Consider the following 22,121-nt stretch of genomic DNA (forward strand, 5'->3'; position numbering starts at 1 on the left):
ATAAATAAGTAAAATCTTTAAAAGAAACTTTAGCCTTAATATTTCTATTTATAAGTAGGCAACCAGTCACATGAAAATGCAACAGAAAAATATTTGTCACATGCTGAAAGGTCCTGAAACACCTCTCAACTGTAAAGATTAACATAAATTTAAAAGGTATTAAAGTAAACCCATGACATTCAAAATATTAATGCACATTATCAAGTTTATATAATGATAAAATAAGACAAAATAAAATGTTATTTATCTTACCTTTATTGTAAGTGTAATAGGATCACTGTCATTTGCTTTATGGGGGTTAAACTGTGATTTATTATCTCTTAGAAATTGGGGTTTCAAAATATATCCAGAACCACCATTATCCAAAAATTTCCCATTGTGCAGGTCCATAGGTAAACCGGGAGTCTGGAAATTTAAGGCCACTGTAAGAAAGAAGTATTTTAACATTATCAGAAAATAGAAGATACAGTTGAAAATTTACAGAAATCTAATCATTGATTAAGTATCTTTAAATGTCCTTTTTAAAAAGTATCATTAGCCTAATAATTCTAGACATTTAACATCCTCCTCTTGCCACATTTATATTAACGTGTGTTGCTGAGTTGCCATGTTTAATCTGTAAACTAGATCACAATAAAGTTTGAGTACAGAAATCAAAACGGCACACAGTATAGACTATAGAAACAGCCAATGTCTATGTTAGTAACATTCAAGAAATACGAGGATAAAGAACACGAGTAGTTTAAACTGAGGAAGTGAAGATGCCAACTCTATTCTAACTACCGAGAGGTATGGTTGCCACTTCGGGAGGAAATAAGAAATACACAGAGCGATCAGTGTTAAAATACAGAAGAACAACATGCTCCTGAATGAACAATGGGTCATAGAAGAAATCAAAAGAGAAATCAAAAACTTTCTGGAAGTAAATGAGGATAACAGCACAACATACCAAAACTTATGGGACGCAGCAAAAGCAGTGTTAAGAGGAAAGTTTATATCAATAGGTGCCTACATCAAGAAATTGGAAAGGCATCAAATAGATGCGCTTTCAATGCATCTCAAGGATCTAGAAAATCTACAGTAAACCAGACCCAAATCTAGTAGGAGAAGAGAAATAATTAAAATCAGAGAAGAAATCAACAGGATTGAATCAAGAAAAACATTACAAAAAATCAGCCAAACGAGGAGCTGGTTTTTTGAAAAAATAAACAAAATTGACACCCCATTGGCCCAACTAACTAAAAAAAGAAGAGAAAAGACACAAATCAATAAAATCAGAGATGAAAAAGGAAATGTAACAACAGACACCACAGAAATAAAAAGAATCATCAGAAATTACTACAAGGACTTGTATGCCAGCAAACAGGAAAAACTATCAGAAATGGATAGATTCCTGAACACATGCAACCTACCTAAATTGAACCAGGAAGACATCGAAAACCTAAACAGACCCATAACTGAGACAGAAATTGAAACAGTAATAAAGGCCCTCCCAACAAAGAAAAGCCCAGGACCAGATGGATTCACTGCTGAATTCTACCAGACATTTAAAGAAGAACTAACTCCAATTCTTCTCAAACTATTCAGAACAATCAAAAAAGAGGGAATCCTCCCATAACTTTCTATGAAGCCAGCATCACCTTAATTCCTAAGCCGGAAAAAGATGCAGCACTGAAAGAGAATTACAGACCAATATCCCTGATGAACATAGATGCAAAAATCCTCAATAAAATTCTCGCCAATAGAATGCAACAACACATCAGAAAGATCATCCACCCAGACCAAGTGGGATTTATCCCGGGTATGCAGGGATGGTTTAATGTGCGCAAGACAATCAATGTGATACACCACATTAACAGACTGCAGAAGAAAAACCATATGATTCTCTCAATAGATGCCGAGAAAGCATTTGATAAAATACAACACCCGTTCATGATGAAAACTCTAAGCAAACTGGGTATGGAAGGAACATTCCTCAATACAATCAAAGCAATCTATGAAAAACCCACAGCCAACATCCTATCGAATGGGGAAAAGTTGGAAGCATTTCCACTGAGATCTGGTACCAGACAGGGATGTCCACTCTCACCACTGCTATTCAATATAATTCTGGAGGTTCTAGCCAGAGCTATTAGGCAAGAAAAAGAAATTAAAGGGATACAAATTGGGAAGGAAGAACTCAAACTATCCCTCTTTGCAGATGACATGATTCTTTATTTAGGGGACCCAAAGAACTCTAGTAAGAGACTATTGGAACTCATAGAAGAGTTTGGCAAAGTAGCAGGGTATAAAATCAATACACAAAAATCAACAGCCTTTGTATACACAGACAATGCCATGGCTGAGGAAGAACTTCTAAGATCAATCCCATTCACAATAGCTACAAAAACAATCAAATACCTTGGAATAAACTTAACCAAGGATGTTAAAGATCTCTACGATGAAAATTACAAAATCTTAAAGAAAGAAATAGAAGAGGATACCAAGAAATGGAAAAATCTTCCATGCTCATGGATTGGAAGAATCAACATCATCAAAATGTCCATTCTCCCAAAAGCAATTTATAGATTCAATGCAATACCAATCAAGATACCAAAGACCTTCTTCTCAGATCTAGAAAAAATGGTGCTGAAATTCATATGGAGGCACAAGAGACCTCGAATACCTAAAGCAATCTTGTACAACAAAAACAAAGCCGGAGGCATCACAATACCAGATTTCAGGACATACTACAGGGCAGTTGTAATCAAAACAGCATGGTACTGGTACAGAAACAGATGGATAGACCAATGGAACAGAATTGAAACACCAGAAATCAACCTAAACATATACAGCCAACTTATATTTGATCAAGGATCTAAAACTAATTCCTGGAGCAAGGACAGTCTATTCAATAAATGGTGCTGGGAAAATTGGATTTCCACATGCAGAATCATGAAGCAAACCCCTACCTTACACCTTACACAAAAATGCACTCAACATGGATTAAAGACCTAAATCTATGACCTGATGCCATCAAGTTACTAGAGAACAGTGGAGAAACCCTTCAAGATATTGGCACAGGCAAAGAATTTCTGGAAAAGACCCGGGAGGCACAGGCAGTCAAAGCCAAAATCAACTATTGGGATTGCATCAAATTGAGAAGTTTCTGTACTGCAAAAGAAACAGTCAGGAGAGTGAAGAGACAACCGACAGAATGGGAAAAAATATTGGCAAACTATGCAACAGATAAAGGGTTAATAACCAGAATCTACAAAGAGATCAAAAAACTCCACAAAAACAAAACCAACAACCCACTTAAGAGATGGGCCAAGGACCTCAATAGACATTTTTCAAAAGAGGAAATCCAAATGGCCAACAGGCACATGAAAAAATGTTCAAGGTCATTAGCAATCAGGGAAATGCAAATCAAAACCACAATGAGGTTTCACCTCACCATGGTTAGAATGGCTCACATGCAGAAATCTACCAACAACAGATGCTGGCGAGGATGTAGGGAAAAAAGGACACTAACCCACTGTTGGTGGGAATGCAAACTGGTCAAGCCACTATGGAAGTCAGTCTGGAGATTCCTCAGAAACCTGAAGATAACCCTACCATTCGATCCAGCCATCCCACTCCTTGGAATTTACCCAAAGGAATTTAAATTGACAAACAAAAAAGCGGTCTGCACTCTAATGTTTATTGCAGCTCAATTCACAATAGCTAAGACCTGGAACCAACCTAAATGGCCATCAACGGTAGACTGGATAAAGAATTCCTGGGATATGTACTCTTTAGAATACTATACCGCAGTAAGAAACAACGAAATCCAGTCATTTGCAACAAAATGGAGGAATCTGGAACACATCATGCTGAGTGAAATAAGCCAGTCCCAAAGGGACAAATACCATATGTTCTCCCTGATCGGTGACAACTGACTGAACACGAAAAAGGAAACCTGTTGAAGTGAAATGGACACTATGGGAAACGGTGACTTGATCAGCATAGCCCTGACTGTTAAGGAACAACTTAATACATTATCCCTCTTAGTAGTTTTTTTATCTGTTCTACTTAATATGACTGGTTTAATTCTGTAATTAATACACAGTTATTCTTAAGTGTTGAAATTTAACTGAAATGTGATCCCTGTTAAACATAAGAGTGGGAATAAGAGAGGGAAGAGATGTATAATTTGGGACATGCTCAAGCTGACTTGCCCCAAATGGTAGAGTTAGAAACATACCAGGGGATTCTAATTCAATCCCATCAAGGTGGCATGTACCAATGCCATCTCACTATTCCAAGTGATCAATTTCAGTTCACAATTGATCATAATGAAAGGACTAAGAGTCAAAGGGAGCACATAAACAAGTCTAGTACCTGCTAACACTAACCAATAGAATAAATAAAGGGGAGAGTGATCCAACATGGGAAGTGAGATACTCAGCAGACTCATAGAATGGCAGATGTCCTAAATAGCACTCTGGCCTCAGAATCAGCCCTAAAGGCATTCGGATCTGGCTGAAAAGCCCATGAGAGTATTTCAGGCATGGAAAGCCAAGACACTCTGGCAAAAGATCTCTGTGAGTGAGATCCCAGTGGAAAGAACAGGTCATCAAAGAAGGAGGTACCTTTCTCTGAAGGGAGGAGAGAACCTCCACTTTGACTATGACCTTGTCTAAACAAGATAAGAGTCGGAGAACTCAGAGGGCTTCCATAGCCTTGGAAACTCATGACTGGAGCATAGGGAGATTACTGATGCCATAGACAGGAGTGTCAATTGGTAAAGTCAACAACAGGAGTCACTGTGCACTTACTCCTCATGTAGGATCTCTGTCCTTATGTGCTGTGCATTGAGATTTAATGCTATAACGAGTACTCAAACAATATATTTCACTTTGTGTTTCTATGGGGGTGCAAACTGTTGAAATCTTTACTTAATGTACACTAAACTGATCCTCTGTAAAAAAAAAAATTATCAATTCCCAACTTGACTCTCACTGGGATTAAACATGACAATAGGTCTGATCTGATTTCATCATCATTTAAAAAAAAACATCTATTATTTTTCACTTTATGTTTCTGTGTGGGAGCAAACTGTTGAAATCCATACTTAATGTATACTAAGCTGATCTTCTGTATATTAAGATAATCGAAAATGAATCTTGATGTGAATGGAAGGGGAGAGGGAGTGGGAAAGGGGAGGGTTGTGGGTGGGAGGGATGGTATCGGGGGGAAGCCATTGTAATCCATAAGTCGTACTTTGGAAATTTATATTCATTAAATAAACGTTAAAAAAATACAGAAGTAGCTGGATACAGGCTGTTAAATACTTGCTATACACATATACACAGAATCACCCTCACCCTCCACCCCATGCACCTCCCACCTCCCACCTGGTCCTCAATCTGGCTTTCTTCAGGCCTAGGGACTTTCTTCAACCCCGTGGAAGCAGGGTTAACACCCTGGATTTTCTGATTGGCTATTTCCAGTGCTCTGCTAGCTGTTCAATTTGGGATAAGCAGTCTGGTGAGAACAAGTCAAAAGCCCTACAATCCTATTCACTTTTCAAGACTATGAGTGTAGATGTCCATGTAAAATAGAAAGGAGAGGTCGCTTGATTTGAAGAAGCCTTGAGCATGACTTTCAAATCGAGAAACCTGAGTTTCATTGTCCTCTTACATCCATTTTGGAATCCTTGCTTCCTGCCTCCACTATATGTGTCTTGTACTAATTCCTCATAAGTTAATTTCCATGCCCCCGACCTTCACCTGAATTATCCTCTCCAACCTGTGTAAGAATTAGTTCAGCGCTAAACCAATGATTTGCCTTTAGTGCCTAACCTCAAAGCCTCCAGAGCCAAACAAATGTTCTAGGAATATTTTCTCATTATCTTTTATCTTCTTCTGCTAGTAACATAATATCCTATATAACATACCCATTTGACAACCTATATTCCAAAATTCTTGAGGATTAAAATTAGAAGAGTCCGCTCTCATTGCTTTGGGATATATTCTGGTAATGAACTTTCTGGTGTGAAAAATAAACTCGCTGACTGAAAAGAAAGAAAAAAAAGGTAAAGCATTTCAAGTAATTTAAATGTTACTACTACTACTCCTACTACTACTATAGATACTATATCATTATATAATAGTTTCCATAATATTGATTATATTGTCTTGGCATAGATATTTTTACTTTATGAAAATCAAAGTGAATTCTATGCTTTTATATTTACAGTATAATTTCACTGTTGCTGATTAATAATAATTTTATTATAGAATTTATATACAGTGGTAATTAACTTGAGGGAAAAATAAATTGGATAATTTATATCTTTCTCATCAAAATTAATTTCATTTATGATATTAGAATACACAGAATCCCAAAAAATTCATTTTTTCAAAACTAAAGTAGCATCTTTTCTCAGTTTTTTGTTTTTTTGGCATTGATTTTCACATTAGTACAGAAGCACATGTAAGTCATGCAAAGCTCTATGATTCAAGCTAAATTAATGGAGTTGACCATTTGGGTTGCAATGCACCCTGAGGTTATCCAGTTCATCTCCTCAACACGCCACCCCAGCATCTGCCTCAAAAATCCAATCTGTTTATGTTCCTCCATCAAAAAGCTCATCAGCTCCTTATACTTTAAATGATTTCAAATGCCTTCCCTACTGAGATAATATCAATATACTCATAATACATCCATACAAACTTAAATATACATCATACACATACTCACATAGTCTATTTGAGTCTCTCTATATATTCTTTGAGTTTCTACTTTTATATATATATATATACACACACACACTGTGTAAATAACTTGCAATTCAAAATAAATTTATACCCATTACCATTTGACACTTCTTCAAATTATTTTATGTATTCTCTAGGTATTTTTTCTTTCACTAAACAGATTATGCTTCTACAACTATTCCAGATAATATGATGATAAGTCATGGGAGAAATGGTTATTGCCTATGGCCTACTGAATTTGTTAATCAACTATAAAAATAATTTCTCTCCTAAATAGTATTTCAGTACCTAAATACTATTATTAAGGAAGCATTGATAAGCTAAAAACAGAGATTAATTTCACTGATAATTATTTTTAAAAGTTACACAATCCTTGAGAGCAAGTTTATGTTGAAGTCATCTGTGTGTGAATGAGTATGGGGTCTGAATATCATACTCCCTTATCTACCTCCCTTATGCCTGTCCTTAAGCAAAGCACAGAGTCTTCTGGATTTTCACACTTGATCTTAGCCAAAAGGCTGACAGGGTTTTGTTACTTCTGGGATTAACATTTAAAAACTAGACATGAGGGGCCAGGGCTGTGGAGTAGCAAGCTGGGCTGCCGCCCACGATGCTGGCATCACATATGTGCGTCGGTTCGAGTCCTGGCTGCTCCACTTCCTATCCAGCTCCCTGCTAAAATGCCTGGGAGGTCAGCAGATGATGGTACAACTGTTTGGGCCTCTGTACCCACAGGGGAGAGCAAGACAAAGCTCCTGGCTCCTGGCTTTGACCTGGCCCAATCCCAGTAGTTGTTGCTTTTTAGGGGGTAGCCAGCTGATGGAAGATTCTCTCTCTCTCTCTCTCTCTTTCTCTCTGTCCCTATTTCTCTGTAACTCTGCCTTTCAAATAAATAAATAAATCTTTTTTAAAAAAGAAATTAAACATAATTTGTTACTAAATATTCATTTTAAAGATGAAAAAATCTGATAAGATAAGAAATCACATGCAATTACTCAATTAATAACCACTGAGAACTCCTTGGTATATATATCTCTCAACTCTTTTGCATGTTTATGCTAATTTTTTCCTTTACATTGTATCATTTATTTCCTTTTACAAACTACCATAATTGCTTATTGAAATAATGTAAAAATAATTCCATTTCAATAATTCATCTGCCACATGTTAGCATGTTTATTATATTTATAATAATAATAGGTCATCTTGCAGTGAAACCTTTACTGTAGCTACTTACTAGACTTTTTCTAAGAAAAGGTGATGTTATATTTTATGACTCTACACAGAATACTCAATCCCTTTCCAAATTTTCTCAAGCATTTAACATGATAAGAGTGTAAGAGTGGATTATAAATATTTTTGCTGTGCCCAGAGATCCTGTCCTCAACAAAAGTCATCCAACAGTTTGAAGGAACAGAGATCAGCAAAGCAAATCGTTTAAACTCGCTTGATTACACTTATAGTAGGACAAAAATTTTACATCACAACCCAACACACACACACACACACACACACACACACACAGTTTCATAGTCTACAATACACTCCTTTTCTATTCTGCCCTTTCTGTCCTGGTCTGGTCCATTCCATTTCACACTACTCTATGCAAGTCTGTTATTTAAATGTGTCCAGATGTACTGAAACGATTTTTGTTTTAACTGTTTTTTTTAAGTCTCTCTTTTTTTTTTAACTTTTATTTAATGAATATAAATTTCCAAAATACAGAATATGGATTACAATGACTTCCCCCCATAACGTCCCTCCAACCCGCAACCCTCCCCTTATCCACTCCCTCTCCCCTTCCATTCATATCAAGATTCATTTTCGATTCTCTTTATATACAGAAGAACAGTTTAGCATACATTAAGTAAAGATTTCAACAGTTTGCTCCCACACAGAAACATAAAGTGAAAAATACTGTTTGAGTACTAGTTATAGCATTAGATCTCAATGTACAGCACACTAAGGACAAAGATCCTACATGAGGAGTAAGTGCACAGTGACTCCTGTTGTTGACTTAACAAATCGACACTCTTGTTTATGGCATCAGTAATCACCCTAGGCTCTTGTCATGAGTTGCCAAGGCTATGGAAGCCCCCTGAGTTCACTGACTCTGATCATTTTTAGACAAGGCCATGGTCAAAGTGGAGGTTCTCTCCTCCCTTCAGAGAAAGGTACCTCCTTCTTTGATGACCCATTCTTTCCACTGGGATCTCACTCGTGGAGATCTTTCATTTAGGTTTTTTTTTTTCCCCCAGAGTGTCTTGGCTTTCCATGCCTGAAATACTCTCATGGGCATTTCAGCCAGATCCGCATGCCTTAGGGGTAGGAGGCAAGATGGCGGAATAGGAAGGGAGCACACTGATAGTCCGGGTAGAGATAGTTTAATAAAAGTGGAAATACTGCAGGTTCAAGGAAGAGTAGGGGAGGAAACAGCAGAAGAAACTCTTCTGGAACGCGTGATTCAGAGTGGACCTGCGTGGAGAGCGTGGGAGCCCACAGTTCGGGACACCAGCGGCAGACTCAACACACCAGCGCTGGAACGCGAGGTGAGCCGAACCTCAATAGCCCGAGACACCAGCAGGCAAGCGGAGAGAGGAGACTAGAGGGAACAACCCCCAGGGGAGAAAAGTTCACCAGGCAAACTGGAAGAGAGAGACAGAAAAAAAAAAGGTGACTGGTACTGACATGGGTTTCTCTCTCTCCACTCACCTCTCAAGGGCGAGCAAGACAAAGAGCAGGCGCCATCTTGGACATACGTCATAAGCAGAGCGACCTCAGGTCTGCACCGGCCCTGAGCCTAGCAGAAAAACCTGACTCTGGGCGGGGCGAATTAACAGGAGATTAGGACCTAGTAAATTTGTGGTGCTACTGAACTGAGACTGTAAAAAAAGAGACGGTGGGGGAGAGAACTCACAGAATTCACGTGAGTACTCTCCAGAGACGCTACAATTCCGTAACTTTGGCAACCCAGTGGGAGACTGAAGGAGAATTTGAGCCCACCCTGAGGGCCGAACAGATTCCCTGTGTGGTCCTTGGGAAAGAGCTTCTGATCTCTGGCTCCTGTGGGTATATTATTTGCCTGCTAACTACCTCCAACTTCGTTCAGCTGTGCAGAATTACTTCCCTTTTGAATCAAAAAAAGAAAGAAAGGGAGAGAGAGAGATCTACCACGCCTAACCTGGGAGTGTCACCTTTGGCACACCAAACAGAGCTCTCAGGCCACACCCATCTCAAGCCTCTAAGGCTCCATCAAAAACAGACAGTCCACTTAATCTAGAGTCATAGTATAACAAGAAAAAAGCACCACAGTGAAGAAACCAAATATCTCCAATATGCCAAATAACAAACGCAAAAACTGAGGCAATAAAAACAAGGAAGTCACCATGACACCCCCAAATGAAAAAGACACCCAAATTCAAGATTATGAAGATGATGAGATAGAAGAAATGCAAGAAGCAGATCTCAAAAAATTGATAAGAACATTAAGAAGTTCTCAAAAACAAATTATTGAACTACAGAAATCCTTAATGGACAAGATAGAAAATCTCTCTGGTGAAAATGAAATATTAAGGAGGAATCAAAATGAAACGTAACAACTAGTACAACAGGAAACTGTGATAGTGACGAGAAATCATAATGAAGTGAAGAATTCAATAGATGAAATGAAAAACACAATAGAGAGCCTTATGAACAGAATGGGTGAAGCAGAAGAGAGAATATCAGACTTAGAAGACAGAGAACAGGAAAGGATACAGTCAGACCAAAGAAAAGAAGAGGAAATTAGAAATCTAAAACATATTGTCAGGAATCTGCAGGATACTATTAAAAAAACCAACATTCGGGTTCTAGGAGTTCCTGAAGGCATGGAGAGGGAGAAAGGATTAGAAGGCCTTTTTAGTGAGATATTAGCAGAAAATTTCCCAGGTTTGGAGAAGGACAGAGACATCCTAGTACAGGAAGCTAACAGAACCCCTAATAAACACGACCAAAAGAGATCCTCACCACGACACGTTGTAATTAAACTCTCCACAGTGAAACATAAAGAAAAGATCCTAAAGTATGCAAGAGAGAAACATCAGATTAGTCTCAGAGGATCTCCAATGAGACTCACAGCTGACTTCTCATCAGAAACCCTACAAGCTAGCAGGGAATGGTGAGATATAGCCCAGGTACTAAGAGAGAACAACTGCCAGCCCAGAATATTATATCCTGCCAAGCTCTCATTTGTGAATGAAGGTGAAATAAAGACTTTTCATAGCAAACAGAAATTGAAAGAATTTGTCGCCACTCGTCCAGCCCTGCAAAAGATGCTTAAAGATGTGTTACACACAGAAACACAGAAACACGGTCATCAATATGAAAGAAGATAAAGGAAGGAAACCTCACAGCAAAAGATCACAGGGAATTCAAAGTATATATTTTTTAAGTCTCTTAAAATATCTCTAAAACAAACTTTGCTTTGAAGATTGCAGTCAAATGCAGTTAATCAGTAAATGTAGTTGGTCAGTGCTGATTTTCCTGTTTGATATTTCTACACACAAAAAAGAATAGACTGCAATTTTTGATGGTTTGAAGAACCACCAGGCTGTTAAGTTACTTGTCCATCCCTTTCTAAGTTTGGGACACACTCAACCATTTAAGGCTAAGAAGGAAATGGAGTCTGTTTCCCCTTCTCTCTCTCAGCGTGTGTTTAATCTCGGGCACTACCTACAGAATAACCACCTCAGGTTTAGAATCTGAGGACAATTAGAAGATGCATGGTGAGTGCAGCTAAGTGGCCACTAAGTGCAGCAGCTAAGTGGCCACTTGGGATGCCCGCATCCTATACGCACTGCCTGCGCTTGAACCTGGCTACACTTCGGATCCAGCTTCCTGCTAATGGGTGTCCTGAGAGAAAGCAGTGATCACTCCGGTAGTTGGGTACCTGACACTCCGTGGGAGATCCAACTTGAGTTTTAGGCTCCTGGCTTGGTCCTGGCCCAGTCCTAGTTACTGTGGGCATTTGGAAAGTGAACCAATAGATGAGATCTCTCTTTCTCTTCCCTTTCTCTCCCTCTCCCTCTCCCTCCTACCCATCCTCCCTCCCATCCCTCCCCCTCCAATCTCGTTTCCACAAGCCTTTATTACCTCCTCCCAGCCCGCAGTCTTCTGCTTTGACTGCTGGCAGAGACAGAAGCACACACCAGCTCATGCTGCTCCTGAGCGTGCTGACCTTGACTTGCAGGACAAACTCCAAGTGCCCTGTAACTGTGCTCTGCATCTCTCAGCAGCACTCCCTGTCATTCACTGCCCTCTTACAAGAATACTCACCATAGCCCCACCCACAAAGGCATCCATACTGGATATTCTCTATCAAAACGCCCTGAGTGAAAGAAGTTAACTAATGGCTAAGTTCTGTGAAGTAAACAATGTAACCTTAAATAAGCACACACAAAAAACCTGTTTTAAAATTCATTAAATACGTGAGAGATTTCAAGAAAATATGTTTTATAATAGTGCCTCTGATTCCTCATCTGTAAAATGATAATAAAAACAGTAACAGGTCTTTTTTGAGTATTATGTTACTTAATTTTAGTATTTAGAACACAACCAGATATATACTAAGCCCAAAATAATTATGGTTTAGTAATTTTTTTTTTTTCCTGACAGGCAGTTAGACAGTGAGAGAGAGAGAGAGAGAGAGAAAGGTCTTCCTTCCATTGGTTAACCCCCCAAATGGCTGCTACAGCCGGCACACTGCAGAGCCAGGAGTCAGGTGCAGGGCCCAAACACTTGGGTCATCCTCCACTGCCCTCCCGGGCCACAGCAGAGAGCTGGACTGGAAGAGGAGCAACCGGGACAGAATCCAGTGCCCCAACCAGGACTAGAACTGGGGGTGCTGGCGCTGCAAGCAGAGGATTAGCCTAGTGAGCCGCAGCACTGGCTGGTTTAGTAATTTTTTAAAAATCTACTTTTCTTTGCTCTTCTCTTTGCTATCACCCAATGCCTGTGATATTTCTTTCCTCTTGATGCAGTTTCAAATGTTATATATTCTAAACTATTTTATCTTCTCTCAATATTTCCAAATATATACAAGCTTACCTCTAAACTTTCCTCACCTAAATATCATTCCCTAAATGTCTGCAACAGCCAGAGCAAGGTCAGAACAAAGCCAGGAGCCACAAACTCTACTGAGGCCTCCACATGGGGGGAGAATCCTAAGTACTGGAACCATCATCTGCTTCGTCCCAGGTGTATTATTGGGAAGCCAGATGGGGAGGCAGAGTGGTTGGGCCATGAAGCAGGCACTGCAATACAGGACACAGGTATACAAAGGGCAGCTTAACTGGCTGCACACAACACCTTTGAAAATATGCACAGTTATTATGTGTTGAAAATGATAAGAATAAAATATATTATCATGTTAAAAATATTTTTGACGAATCTTAACATCTTGGTAGAAATGGTAACTTACTCAAATACTTTCTCTGACTCATAAGTATTTACCTTTCAGTTTAGAAAGTTTTCGGGCACGAGATTCTCCAATAGAATTGTTTTCGTTAAATTGCTGATGCAGTCTTGCATGGTGAAAGTTTCTGAACTTCTCAGCTTTAGTATAAATGACAAGATCAGATAAGGCCAGAGATATTTTTACCTTCCTGGTCTAAAAATAAAATGCAGTAATTTCACATTTTTACACTAATCATTTAAAAAATGCCTCTTTAATAAAGAAAATATGCTTCCAAATGGATAATTTTAGTCTTTTAATAATATTTTCTCCTCCAAAGCTTTTGGATTTAAGTTTATGTGGTTATTTTTATAATTATAATATTTAATATATTCTAGCTTAAATTCAAAATCCCAATTAATGTAATAAGTATATATTGAGGATGACAATTATTACTATTTTCTTTATCGAACATCTCAGTGGATTCTTATGAATTTGACATATTTAGGAATTTTAATCATGAGTAAGTAAACCTCCAATTTGAGCTAAAATTTTGGAATAATGTCAAAAATATAGCAGACATTTGCTCTTTTATAGCCTGGCACATGTTTCCTATACACTTCCTTTAGACATTTCCCAAGTTCTGCTTAGGGAAAGCATCCCTTGGTCGGGCTCAACCCACACGTTGAAGTAGGGGTCATGTAGTCGGGGCCTAGCTAATAAAAAATTTGCATTCCCCTAGCATCAGTAAATTTGTTCAGAGATATGCACACAACCAGATCATAATTAATGTATTCATCAGTTTTGCTTGCTCTGCTGAGAGGTAGACATTCTACTGAATTTGAACCCGGAAGGCTATAAACTGAATTTTCACAATGGTATTGTAGAAATACAAAGAGTTTGGGGCCAAACGTAGATAAAGAAGGCAAGTTCTGCTGACGTTTGATACACTAACCCCAACTCATTCCTGAAGTTAAATTCCTTTTCCCTGAACTTTTCGTCTATGTGGACCCATTTATTAATTCCCATTTAAAAAAAAAACTATTCAGTTGGTTTGTGTCACATACACTCTATCTTCTTTGGCATGCTAATGTGTATACTTATACTACCATAAATTGTAAGCGTTGATTTTCTCATCTCTGTCTCCACTTGAGGGCAAAGAAACTATGTTGTTTATCTCTGTATTTCTTGTACTCTGAACAATGTACAGGGGAGAATACAATATTTGTCAACTACAGAGGAGAAAATTTTAAAGCAGCTACCATAGGAAAAAGAACAACTTTCAGATTTCCTTTTCTGCTGTCCATTTAATCAAAGTGCATTTTAAATGATAAAATACTATGTCTCCATATTATTTACCATTTTCCATGTACTGGGAAGATTAGAAAACTTTTTACTTCTAAGATTTCAGAGCATCACCTCACCTTCTTTTTCTTGAGAAATATTATTGCCAGTGACCTTTTTGAATCTGACTCCTTTTCCTGGGAGCTTTTTGACACAGAGTCATCCTGTGTCTCTGAATCCTTGGATTCCTCCTCCTCCTCTTGGTCCAGGTCGTCTTCTTCCAACTCCCCCACCTTCCCATGTTTATCAGTACCTTTCCTTTCACGGGTTTCCTTTAATGTTCCTATTTTCTTGTTTTTAACTAAGATTTTGAATTTTAGTGCCTACAGAAGCAATTCAAGAAAGAATTATAGTTACTCATTTGCAGGTTCGTATGCACTATAACAGCTATTGCAAAGTCTTTCATTACATTTGCAATGAGCCATGTATTGCAGTAAGATATGTAAGACCTCCATCTCTGTATACCCTATTCATATTCTAATAGAAACCAGTGATTCTCCAAAAACATAAGCTTGCTATGATCAGGACTGGCTATATGTAATCTCTTTTATTACATTCCACAAGTTGCTACTGTTTAGAGCATTTTAAATATGGGAAAATTGTTCCTGTACACATACATGTTAAATACATGTTATGTTATAAAGTCAGAATGTTAGAACTTCTGATAGTAAATGCTAGTAGTCAGCACATTCTTATTCAACTATAAAAAGTATTAAATGAGATCAGGTATGTAAACACATCTATCATAATGCCTGGCATCCACTATAAATGAAGCCAAAGGTTTGTAAATCCTGCTCAAAGTTCAACTGGATCACACCAAGGAGCATTAACCTGATACTTCTGTCTATCAAAACTGGAATTATGGTACCATCAGTGTCATTCATTCTAAATCCAAAGCCCTCTGTTTTCATCGTTAACTTAGATACTGCTGCCATTTTTAAAAATTCATAAATTTCACAAAACTACATTCCTGCTATGATGTGCACAAAAAATGCTGAAATCTGGGTGATGAAGTAACGTTCTTTTCTCAAAGGAGTTTTGACTGGTCCTTCCCTTTTGTCGTCTCAGATGCCAACTCAAATAACCCTGTCACCTTGGACCTCCTCTCTTCTTCTATCACCTTTAAATCTTCCTCTTAAGAAGCCTAACAAAGTGCACTCTGTAGCTACATGGCAACAAGTGTTACCAGGCTCTCTGGCTAAAGGTACAAATTCCTAGGACCTACTTCAAAATTAGAGAAATGAGAGTCTTGACTTGGTGAGGTTTCAAACAGGCCTCCTTAGCAATCTGTAGGCTGCTATTTCACACACTGAACACTGAACACTGAATTAAGTATGAGAAAGTGACTTTATTTCTTTTTCTTTTTTTTTTTTTTCTTTTTTTTTTTGACAGGCAGAGTGGACAGTGAGAGAGAGAGACAGAGAGAAAGGTCTTCCTTTTGCCATTGGTTCACCCTCCAATGGCCACCGCGGCCGGTGCACCGTGGCCGGCGCACCGCGCTGATCCGATGGCAGGAGCCAGGTGCTTCTCCTGGTCTCCCATGGGTGCAGGGCCCAAGCACTTGGGCCATCCTCCACTGCACTCCCTGGCCACAGCAGAGAGCTGGCCTGGAAGAGGGGCAACCGGGACAGAATCCGGCGCCCCGACCAGGACTAGAACCCGGTGCGCCTGCGCCGCGAGGCGGAGGATTAGCCTATTGAGCCGTGGCGCCGGCCACTTTATTTCTAATTGTCATGCATTCACTAGAAAGCATGTCTTTATCTTACTATGGAGGTTAAAATTTAATGAAAGCTATGTGTGAATATATTAAAAATGCAAAAACAAAAACAAAGCATACATTTTTGCATAGTAGGAGAAGGAATTATATTCCTAGAAAGCGAAACATCATTGCCTCATTATAATTTCCAGATTTAGATCATGATTCTTTGGTTAATCTTATGATACATTTCCAGCAATTTAATGTTCTTTTATGTTTTTTCATGTTCTTTAAAGTTTTTTTCTACCAAAATCAAACACAATTAATTTATAAGCATTCTTACAAGGTGAAAGAATCAGTTTTTATTTATCACATCGTTGTCTTATTATAAGCCCTGTATTTCTTGTCAGTAATTTCATAACACCTTCATTTAAAATGTTGTATCCATGTAAATAAAGTAGTAAAAGACAAAGGAATATTCAAATACTGTAAAACGCTGCTATTAAGAGTTTAAAAAGAAAGTTAAAAGATTCAGAGGTTTAAAAGGCTAAGTTTACAAAGGAAAGCTTCTGAAATTTTTGACAGAGATCCCATAACCTGGGCTTTTAGCTAATTCTTAGCCTTTTGCCCATAAAATGTATCAAATCCTTGGGCCTAATATTAATTGCCTTAAAACCGTGGGCTCTGAAGTACAGCACACAATCAAATATGGCTTTCCATCTATCTCTGTATTCTCTCCATAAACATACAGTCACCTAGATACTCCTGGAAGCATTTCCTGGATGACACACAGCAAAGGCATCTGCAAACAGTTAAAACCAGGGGCCAGCGCTGTGGCTCAGCAGGATAAAGCCGAGGCCTACAGCACCAAAATCCCATATAGGCAACAGTTCAAGTCCCAGCTGCTCCACTTCCCATCCAGCTCCCTGCTAATGCTCCTGGGAAAGCAGCAGAAGATGGTCTAAGTGCTTGCCCCTGTACCCATGTGAGAGACACAGAAAAAGCTCCTGGCTCCTGGCTTCAGCCTGGCCCAGTCTTGACTACTGTGGCTATTAAGGGGGTAAACCAGCTGATGGAAGATCTCTCTCTCTCTCTCTCTCTCTCTCTCTCTCTTTTAAATAAATAAATAAATCTTTTTTAAAAAGAAAGGTAAATTTAAAAAAAAAAAGTTAAAATCAAGCATTTCCACTGGACTTTAACCCAGCTTCATGGATGAGTATTTTGCTTCTGTTTTTCTCTTCACCTGAACTTGTCCCATTGTTACCTCTGGTGAAGGTAGTGTGTCTTGAAAATCATCAAGCATGTCACAGAGCAGGGAATCTCCCAGAATGTTCTGCAGAATGTCTGCCATCACTTCTTGCTGGTGAGGGGAGCAGTGGTTTTCTAAAGAGAGCACCACTGGGTACTCAGATGTCTAAAAATCAACCATTGCTATAGTTATTCATCAGAACTTTTAAATACTTTTAAAGTAAATCTTGTAAAGACAATTCATTTTAAAATTTGCTTCTAATATTCACCAATTTTTCAAAATAATCCAGCATTCTTTAAACAGAAATACTTTTGCATATGATAAAACAAAGACCATTAAATCTATGTGCAATTATTTTTATTTCCACCAAAAATACGGAAAACAGCTGAAGCACCTATGGGAGGCAACTTACTTAAATAAATCATACCATATCCACAAAAGGGAGGTTATAGGCTCATTAGGAAGAAAGTAAAACTATAGATTTGCATACTGCTACAGAAAGTCATTTATAAAGCAGTCTTCTGAAGAAAAGAAAGTAGCCAAAGACTAACATTTTAGATTTTTATTTTTTATGGTATATGTATAGATAGATCAATAGGTATAGATATTTACACATTTTAAAATGGAAAGGAAAACCTTATTACCACTGCTTTGAAGAAATGGCAATTTTCTGCTTTTTTGGTTTTTAGTTATAAAATCAACACGTTTAGAATGAGAAAAAGCTATAAAGATATTTTCAGCTTTTAATAATCACTCTTAGGCGAGGGTGACTCTACACAAGTACTGTATGTCTTTGGTCAACAGTGAAAACAAAACGCCCTGTTGGGTCTCATCCAAAATTTTTGCCTTTGTTTTGTTTTCAGACGTCATCATTAGGGCACACATTTACCACCTTGAAAATGTGCCAGGGGCTCATCACACACTGGTGACTGCATCATCACAGCACCTGGAACAGGAGCTATGGTGTGACTTCTTCATGCATGTGTACATGTTTCCTGTGGCTTCTGTGGCAAATTGCCATAAACTTGGTAGCTTAAAACAATCGAAATTTATTCTCTCACAGTTCACCAAGACGTCAGCCAAGCCATGCTTCCTCGGGAAGTCCTAGGAGAGAATCTGTTTCTTGCCTCTTGCAGAGTTTGGTGGCTGCCAGTGGTCCTTGGCTTGGAGCCACATCACTCTAATGTCTGTCTCTGTAATCACATGCCTCTTTCTCTGCTGTGTCAGATTATTTCCTACCACCTCCTCTGGGTCTACTAACATGTGTGACAGGGACTCAAGTACTTGGACCACCTTCTGCTGCTTTCCCATATGAAATATCAGAGATCTAGAAGTTTTATGGTTTCTAATTTTTTTTAACATTTACTTATTTATTTGAAAGGCAGTGTTAGAGAGAGAAGGAGAGAGAGGTCCCCCATCTGCTGGTTCATTTCCCCAAATAGCCAGAGCCATGCTAGGCCAGAGCCAAGGTCTCCTACGTGGTGCAAAGGCCAAGAGACTTGGGTCATCTTCTACTGCTTTCCCAGGTGCATCAGCAGGGAGCGGGATCAGAAGTGGAGCAGCCAGGATTCAAGAAGGCACCTGTATGAGATGCAGGAACCTCAGGCAGTGATTTAACCAATAGCACAATAGTACCAGCCTTGGTTTCTATTTTTTTTTTAAGATTTATTTATTTATTTTGAAAGTTAGAGTTACAGAGAGAAATGGACACAGAGAGATGTCCTCCATCCACTGGCCCACGACCTAGAAGGCCTCAATGGCCAGTCTAGGCCATGCAAAAGCCAGGGACCAGAAGCTTCATCTAGGTTTCCCATATGGGTAGCAAGGACCCAAACACTTAGGCCATCTTCTGAGGCTACATCAGGCAGATAGCCAGATCAGGAGTAGAACCAGGACGTGGACCAGTGCACAAATGAGATGCCAGTTTTGCAGGTAGCAGCTCTATCCAATTTGCTACAAAGCAGGTCCGGGTTTATAATTTTATATTTAGACATTTCATCCATTTTGAACTGGTTTTTGTATATAATATAATGATTCAATTTCAGTCTTTTGCTTGTGGAAATCCAATATTCCCATCATCATTTACTGCAAAGATTATCTTCTCTTCATTGTGTCCTATCAGTGCCCTTGTCAAAAATTAGTTGATTATTTATGCTGGGTTTATTTCTGGGCTTTCTTTTCTGTCCCATTCGCCTATGTATCTGTTTCTATACCAGTACTATTTTTATTACTATAGCCTTGTAATACACTTTTAAATCAGGAAATTTAACGCCTCCATTGTGGTTTTTCTTTACCAGAACTGTTTTGACTACTTGTGGTCTCTTATGGTTTCATAAAGATTGCAGGATTATTTTTTCTAATTGTGTGAAGAATCCCATCAGGATTTTTGGTAGGGTTTAGATATTTCTCTGAGTCGCATGGACAGTTTAACAGCATTAATTCTTCTACTCCATGAATACAAGATAGCTTTGTATTTATTCATGTTTTTCTTCAATTTCTTTCATCAGTACTTCACAGTTTTCAATATACAGATCTTTTACCTCCTTGACTAAATGTATTTAAGGAAATGTATCCTAAATGGGGTAATTATCTTAACTGCTTTTTCATTTAGGTCACTATTTGTATTTAAGAATGTTATAGATTTGTGTATGTTGATTTTTGTATCCTGCCCTTTACTGAATGAATTTTTGGTTCCAAGAATTGTGATTGGTCTTGGTAGGAAATTTAGTATTATTTACATATAAGATCATATCATAAGAGATACTTTTACTTCTTCAATTCCAATTTGGATACTTTTTTGTTTATTTTTCAGTCTAATCACTCATTTCTTGCTCTTGGATTCTTGGAAACTATTTTCCATCCATGCAGGGCCTATGAATTTAAGATGGTCTCATTTCTCTTAATTCCCTCAGTTACCTACACTGCATTAAGTGACAGAGTTACCTATGCAAATATTTGAGATGAGTCTGGAAAAGGCTAAGGAAACCAGGATAGTCAAATGAATCGGGTATAGAATAGCAGGAGAGTTCTGAGAGGTAATGAGAAACCAATCACATAGAGCCTAGTGAGTGACAGTATGGGTTTTAGCTTTTATTCCGAGTGGTTTTAAAGGTATTGACAAGGGAAATGACATGACCACTAATCAAAGTCACTGTGATGGAGATGTTAATATCAGACTGCAGAGAAGTAAGGAGAGAAGCAGAAACACTAGGAAAGTGTGGGAAGCAACCCGGACTAGACTAAGTTACTGGAATTAAGACTTATTCTATGCATCTGCTCTCCCACAATATGGCGCTGGGAGAGGAGAAAACAGCTTCTACACAGCTGCCTCCAGTTCAGCCAATAAGCTGTAGGACTTGCTCCTGATTGGAGGAGAGCAGCGTACTCGGCGTGTGGGCAGCCGAGTTGGGATTGGCGGAGGAGGACTATAAAGGAGGAGAGAGACGGCATGCACCAGGAACATCTAAGGGGAACATCTAAGGGGAACACCTGTGCAGCCCCCGAGAGAGCCGGCCGGCGGTGTGCCGCTCCCCTGCGGAAGTGGGGAATGTGGCCAGGGGGAACCGCCCTTCCACGGAGGTGGAAGGGACAGTAGCCAACCCGGGAAGAACCAGCAGCAAACCCGGGGAGGGCCGAGCAGACGAAAGAACAGCGCAGGGTCCAGTGTCGTTCCTCCACGAAGAGGGGGAGCGACAGAAAGAAGCCACTACAATAATCCAAGCGAGAGGTGATCAGCAGAGTGACAGTAGAATTGGATGAGGGACTTAAATTTAGGATATATTTTTGAAGTAGAGCCAAGATGATTTGCTGAAGAATTGATTCAGGGGTTTGAGGGAAGAGGAGATCTAAAGTTGACAATGATTTTTGACTTGGGCATATGGAATTTATGAATGACTGAGATGGAAGAGACCAGAGATGGTATAAGATTGGTACAAAGATTAAATTATTGAGCTTGGTTTTAAACTTGTTCAGTTAAATATACCCATTCAACAATCAAATGAGAATGTTAAAAATGTACTTGCATACTTTTGCATAGAGTTCAAGAGAGAGGTTGGAAGGATGATATAAGCTTAGAAATCATCAAAAATCAGATGTTGAAGAGAATCAATGAAAAATATGAATGTTTTCATATAAAAAGAAAAACTGTGTATATTTGGTATTCATATCTTAGGAATGTTTATTTAAATTCTATTTTAATATATAATAGGACATATGATATAATTTTTGTGAATTTAGGTTTATATTTATAGATTTTGTAGTATACTGACATCATCATAAGAACTTAAATTTTATTAAATTATAGGTATATTTTATGGGCTTATTAAATATATACTGTTTAAGTACTTAGTAAGACTTTATTAAATCACTAATTATATAATAATTGCATTACAATTGAAGTACTGACCTGAGAAATCAAATATATGAGAGCACTTCAAAATACTTAGGGAAAACAGAACCTAAAACTAATGTGCATTTTCCATGAATTTTTTTGAAGATCCTTCCTACTAAGTTTATAAAAACAATTTAAACTGTCTGAAAGTACATAAACATCTAAGCTGTAAAAGGGTTCAAATATTACCCAAAACACTTTAAAAATAAATCATTGCTAAAACATACTCAATTAATAGACCAGGATGAGTAAGTAAGCTATACTTAGTT

General features: G+C 38.4%; 1 protein-coding gene across 14 annotated transcripts in view; it reads right to left on the minus strand.

Annotated features, from left to right (window-relative positions):
* PLCZ1 (phospholipase C zeta 1) overlaps nucleotides 1-22,121 on the minus strand; it is a 74,070-nt gene that overhangs the window by 12,852 nt on the left and 39,097 nt on the right. For 9 of the 14 annotated variants that reach the window (XM_070048471.1, XM_070048476.1, XM_070048475.1 and 6 more), the window contains 5 exons: nucleotides 17,457-17,627; nucleotides 14,598-14,840; nucleotides 13,233-13,389; nucleotides 5,921-6,037; nucleotides 253-422 (listed from right to left, as the gene is read on the minus strand). In XM_070048471.1, coding sequence (XP_069904572.1) covers nucleotides 253-422; nucleotides 5,921-6,037; nucleotides 13,233-13,389; nucleotides 14,598-14,840; nucleotides 17,457-17,627 — 858 coding nt within the window. The remainder of the gene's footprint in view (nucleotides 1-252; nucleotides 423-5,920; nucleotides 6,038-13,232; nucleotides 13,390-14,597; nucleotides 14,841-17,456; nucleotides 17,628-22,121) is intronic. The other 5 variants (XM_070048477.1, XM_070048474.1, XM_070048479.1 and 2 more) reach the window with 4 other exon arrangements.

Source organism: Oryctolagus cuniculus, chromosome 9, assembly GCF_964237555.1.
Source record: "Oryctolagus cuniculus chromosome 9, mOryCun1.1, whole genome shotgun sequence".
Taxonomy (NCBI): Eukaryota; Metazoa; Chordata; class Mammalia; order Lagomorpha; family Leporidae; genus Oryctolagus; species Oryctolagus cuniculus.